At 56.4% G+C, this 5,423-nt stretch overlaps 1 protein-coding gene across 1 annotated transcript in view; it reads left to right on the forward strand.

Moving 5' to 3' along the window:
• The window catches only part of MKRN2 (makorin ring finger protein 2), a gene marked incomplete at its 5' end in the record, with an annotated part of 5,500 nt that extends 341 nt beyond the window's left edge, over positions 1-5,159 (forward strand). Inside the window, 5 exons of the mRNA XM_010137801.1 lie at positions 16-121; positions 1,225-1,439; positions 2,591-2,701; positions 4,293-4,437; positions 5,016-5,159. Coding sequence (XP_010136103.1) covers positions 16-121; positions 1,225-1,439; positions 2,591-2,701; positions 4,293-4,437; positions 5,016-5,159 — 721 coding nt within the window. The remainder of the gene's footprint in view (positions 1-15; positions 122-1,224; positions 1,440-2,590; positions 2,702-4,292; positions 4,438-5,015) is intronic.
• Between the last annotated feature and the right edge of the window lie 264 nt (positions 5,160-5,423).

Below are 5,423 nucleotides of genomic sequence, written 5' to 3' on the forward strand. Positions count from 1 at the left end.
GGTGAGGCGCCCCTCCCACTTCGGGGACCGCTGCCTCTACCTCCACGGGGACCTGTGCGAGATCTGTGGGCTGCAAGTCCTGCACCCTTTCGATCCAGAGCAGAGGAAGGCTCACGAGATGGTAATTGCTGGGGGGTCGCTTTGCTCTAAGATCCAGAGATGTGTTTTGTAGAAGAGCCCTTTGTTCCAAAGAGCTTCTGGTTTAACCAGCCGTAATGTGCTGCCAAGGGTGGCCTGTCCAGGCGTCTGAATCCCTGGTGATGAGGCTGGTCCATCACCTTTTACAGCAACTTCTCTTTTCTTGTTTCATCCTTCTGGGAAACTTCCCTGCAGCCTTCACCCCGCACACCCCACGCTGCCAGGAAAACGTCCTTGGGAGCTCACACGATGCCTCAGCAGTACCTGGGTGCAGTGGGAGAAGAATGAGGGGCTGCTGGTGCCTTCTGGGACACAGCTGGGCTGTGTCACCTTGTCGGGTGTCCCCTCCTGGTCGTGGCTATTTCAGGGCAGGGGCAGTAGGGACAGACCGAGCAGAGTGCCGAGATTTTGGAGCTAAACTTGAAGTAGGAGGAACCATCCAAGGAATTGGTTGGGTAAAGATGGGCTTCACAGCTGCTCTGTTAAGGTCTCCCCGCTGCCAGGAGCCTGTTGGTACCGGGCAGGGTGTCTGGGGCTGTGTCCCGGGAGCGGAGCATGTGTGGGGCGAGAAGGGGCTCTAGTTGAAGTGCTGCTACCGATGTGGAATGGTTCCGCTGCCAGGAAGCGGGGATGAGAAGCTCTGTAAGAGAGGCCGTCAGACGGGACTAACTCCTTCGCTAGGGAAAAGCTCAGCATCCCCCCGGTGAGTGAGGGTGGCCTCAGTGGGACGCAGAGTCACGGGCTGAGCAGGGCACCCGTTCTGGGCCCTGGGTTTGATGGGGTTTAGGGGTGTTTGAGGCACCTCCCTGTGCAATACCTGTTCCATGGCAGAGACGCAGACAGGGCCAAGTTATGAGTGTTGGGGCAGCCCTACTGCTGGTGCTCCTGATGCCGCAGAGGACATCGAAGGGCTGAGTTCAGTGCCTGGATGTAAAGTTCTTACAGTTACATTGCGACGACGAAGGGTGGGAACGGGGCTCTTCCTCTGCGCCCCTTGTTCTTCCTGCAGTAGGTCCCTTTCACTTTTGTTTCCAAGGAGGAGGCTGAGGATGGGCTGCAGTAACAGTGACATCTCTCCTGTGACAGATGTGCATGGCCACGTTCGAGCACGACATGGAGAGGGCCTTCGCCTTCCAGGCGAGTCAGGACAAGGTGTGCAGTATCTGCATGGAAGTGGTGTACGAGAAGCCGTCAGCCTCCGAGAGGCGGTTTGGGATCCTCTCCAACTGCAACCACACGTACTGCCTGTCCTGCATCCGGCAGTGGAGATGCGCCAAGCAGTTCGAGAATCCCATCATCAAGTGAGTTGGTGCCTCTTCTCTGTGGCCTAAGCCCGTGAGACGGGCTCCCCGATGTGCTCGGTACGGAGTGAAACTGGGGATAAAGGGTTCTGGAGCGGTAAATACTGACAAGGCCATTAGTCAGCCCCGAGCTCAGCCTGCTCCGAGCTCTGGCAAAGTCCAGGGCGTTGGAGTGTGTCTGAGAGCCACCTTCCAGAGCAGCAGTGCCATGGGGTGTCCCATGGGCACCACTGACTTGCTGCGCTGCCGGGTGGGAAGAGCTGGGTCCTGTGTCAGCGCACTGGCGGGGGCAGAGTCACGTGTAGGGGCTCTGACAGCCGCGGCGATGTTAACCCGTGCCCTCACAGCACCCGCTGTGCCAGCACAGCCTCCCTTTTTTCTGTGCACGTGCCTCATCGGAGCTGGCTCCAGCTCAGTGTCCCACTGATCACGCCTGTATCTGCGGCTGAGGAACCGCCCTCACCTTCTAGCTCCGTGAAACCATATTCCCAACATGCTCCCCTGCGGAGGAGGGAATTTAAACCACGCAGTCGGGGCAAGGTCCTCTTCCTAGGACTCTCTTTGCAAACTCTCACGTTCCATATGTGCTGAGGAAAAGGGGGAAAAACCTGTCAGGCACCTGCCAGCACAGACTAGTGTGCACCCCCTGCTTTGTAAACGTGATGGAAGCGAACGCTGGCTCCCGAGGACGTAACTGGTGTGGAGACGAGCTTCTGCTGGACAGGAACTGGGATACTGGGATACCCTGCCTGCAGCAGGGGCTGCGAGTGGGTCTCTTTCAGAAGCAGCGCCCTGGGATGGGATGTGAGCGTGGGTTAAATACCAGCATGTGTTTTACATTCCTCCACAGCAGTGAATCCAGAGGGGCTTGGCCTGGGTCTAACCGCGGGGAGCCGGGCTCTGTTACAGCGCTGGAGGGGTGCAGGGCAGGAAGCCTCTCCTGGGCTTGCGGAGGTGCCTGAAGCTGCGTATTTTACTCTTGATTTTAGAACTGCGCCTTGCAAAGCTGCTGAGTGAAGCACCCCGTGCTGCTGGCAGCCATCGGGTCCCGTTCCGCGAGTCGCGTTATGTTGCTGCTGCTGCTGGCAGAGGCTCCGAGGGGTCCCGCGCTTGGTGAGTGACAGCACTGCTGTTTTGTCTTGTCCGCTCAGGTCCTGCCCGGAGTGCCGCGTGATCTCTGAATTCGTCATCCCCAGCGCTTACTGGGTCGAGGACCAGGAGAAGAAGAACGAGCTGATAGAGGCGTTTAAGCAGGGAGTGGGGTGAGTTCTGTAACAACAGACACCGTTTACATGGTCCTAACAACAGTGACACCGCAGCTCAGTCCATCAAAGCACCGCTATTTTTAACTTCATGGAGAGCTCTTAATCTCGGTGAACACTTTTACTGAACGTCGCGACTGCCGTGACAGCGTCTGTCGCGTAATTATATCTCGGAGCTTGCTCAGACTCGCTGCGCTCTGAAATGGTGAAGCTGTTTCGGGCCACTGGCCAAAACCGGCTTCACGCGTTTTCTGTTGATCCTGGCACCGTACCTTGGGGAAGGTCGTCAGCTCCTGGGGAGAGCAGACAGGGCAGGAAGATGGAACAGTGTCTCGAGGCGAAGGGTAGGAATTCACAGGGCTTCTGCACTGTCTCCTGGAAATGGAAGATGCCGTGTGGCTGCCCCCTTTTATCGCCCAGCAAGGCTTTGCCGGCTGCTGGCAGCGCTGGGCGGGGGCTGCTGCGGGGTGGGCTCAGTGGAGCCTGTCTGGGGCGCAGTGTTGGCTGGTGCGCGGCGCAGCACGGTGCCGCTGCAGCTCCCCGTCTGCCCTCAGGAAGTTGCATGAGCAGAGCTGGGTCTGGCCCAGGTGAACGGTGACCGGTTTGCAGAAGGTTGTGCACTTTATTCGGGGATGTGCACCTACCTTTAAACATGTCCCTGCGAGCATAGAAGAACGTGGCCGTGCTGTACCCCAGGCGCTGCTGCTGCTGCCACCAGCCTGCCACCTGCCTGGGGAGCCACCACTCGAGCCCTGTCCTGGCATGGCAGAGAACTGCTGGCAGCAGAACCGCGCTGCTGAGTGTTGAATCCAGCATCTTGTCTTGGTTTATCTTAGAGTCAGGCAAACCATTTGAATAATGTGAATTGCTCGGACCTTCAGTCCCTCAGGCAGTTTGTTGTCAGAACCCGGCCGCTGGTCGAGTTTCTTGTTCTAATTCAGAAGGACTGGAGGGAGGGCAGTGAGCGGTGCTCAAGGGCTCAGCTTCGTGCAGCGTTTAACCGGGCGTGTTGGCGGCCAGGTCAGCCGCAGTGCTACTGGACTAGAGGTGTCGAGCTCTGCGGGACGTTGGGTTTGGCTCTTGCCGGCCGGTTGAATGGAAGAGAACACAAAAAGGGGCCTTGCTGAAGCACTCAGCTGAGCTGAGCGCGGGGTGGCGCAGAGGAAATCGACTTCGGTGCAGGCATTCTGTGGATGGAGCTCCTGGCAGGCAGGTGAACAGGAGGGCTTAGTGGCTTTGCTGGAACCGCAAAGCTGATGGAAACAGAAAGCAACGGAATGATGCTGTAGATCTAACGAAGGAGATGAGGAGAGGAGCTGGGTCACAAATATGCTGGTAGCAAACAGGGGAGGGGGATGCTGCTGGAAAAACCACAATGGGTTGGTGCAGTGTGATGAAAATGCACTTGTGTGGGACCAGCAACGGCCTTTGACTGTCCTTCACTTTCTGCGTCTTAAGACAGTTTGGTTTTGGGGTTTTTTTGGCTTCTGCTGCTCTTTTATGTATTTCTTTGTTTGCTTTTAATATTCTTTCTCAGCCGTGGGGAGGGGACGGGATCTACTGTAGTAACTTTCTCTTCTAATTAAACCAGTAAAAAGCCCTGCAAGTACTTTGAGCAAGGGAAAGGAACGTGCCCCTTTGGAGGGAAGTGTCTCTACCTTCACGCTTACCCAGACGGGACGCGGGCGGAACCTGAAAAACCGCGGAAGCAGCTGAGCTCTGAGGGGACCGTGCGGGTAAGGGAAGGCGCCGGTCTTGACTGTCCAGAGTACTGCGTGGATGTGATTCACGCCATGGAGGGCCTTGGAGACGTGACAAATGTGTCCTTGGCACTCAATTTGTTATTAGGGGATGGAGAGGGCACCTTTTCTTTACTAGCAAAAAAGTATTATCTTTATTCTTTCCACCACTCCTTCCCCTGACAAACCTTCACCGGCCAAATTCCTCTGCAGGAAGCTTTCACCTGCGGTACCAAAACCACCTCTCACGTGCCTGCAGCTGGGGGTAAGACCAGATCAGAAGTTCAAAGCTGCCTCAAAATCTCCTTATGGCCTGGCCCCACCCCCGTGCTCAGAGCAGGCCTGGTGATGTGGGGCCAGCTCGTCAGCGCCGGTGGGTCTGGCCTGGCTCTGTTCACTGTCCCGTGAAAGAGAGCTGGTGTCACTTGCCTTCCACAGCAAAGGCTGCCGGAATAATCAGAAAAGCCCAGCCCAACCCAGCATCTGGGTTCTCGGCTTCTTTCTAAGGGAAAAATCCTTTGTGGGGACAGGGACAAGTCCTGGTTCACGCTGAGGCAGCTTTTCCTCTATTCCAGTTCTTCAATTCCGTTCGTCTGTGGGACTTCATTGAAGACAGAGAAAGCCGGACTGTGACCAGCACAGACGACGATGTCACAGAGCTGGGAGAACTTTTCATGCACCTCTCTGGGGCTGAGGAGGATTCTGCTACATCTCACTGAGGGGACTCAAGGTGCTGGCAGCTGCAACACCCCAGCTATTTACTGAGCGCTGCTTTTACTATCAGCACAGCTAGAAAGAACGTGCCCTGTGGGTCCCTTGTGCATCCTGGTCAGGTTCTCAGATAGGTTTGGGAGGGCCACAAAAATACTAAAGTGTCTTTTAAAAGTTCAGTTGATTGAATGCATGGAAAACCCCTGTGGTCCCGCGAGGGTTTTCTCCCTCTTTGGCCCCTGAGCTGGGCGCTGCTGTCAGCCAGCCCTTCT

Source organism: Buceros rhinoceros, unplaced genomic scaffold (genome assembly GCF_000710305.1).
Source record: "Buceros rhinoceros silvestris isolate BGI_N320 unplaced genomic scaffold, ASM71030v1 scaffold39216, whole genome shotgun sequence".
Taxonomy (NCBI): domain Eukaryota; kingdom Metazoa; phylum Chordata; class Aves; order Bucerotiformes; family Bucerotidae; genus Buceros; species Buceros rhinoceros.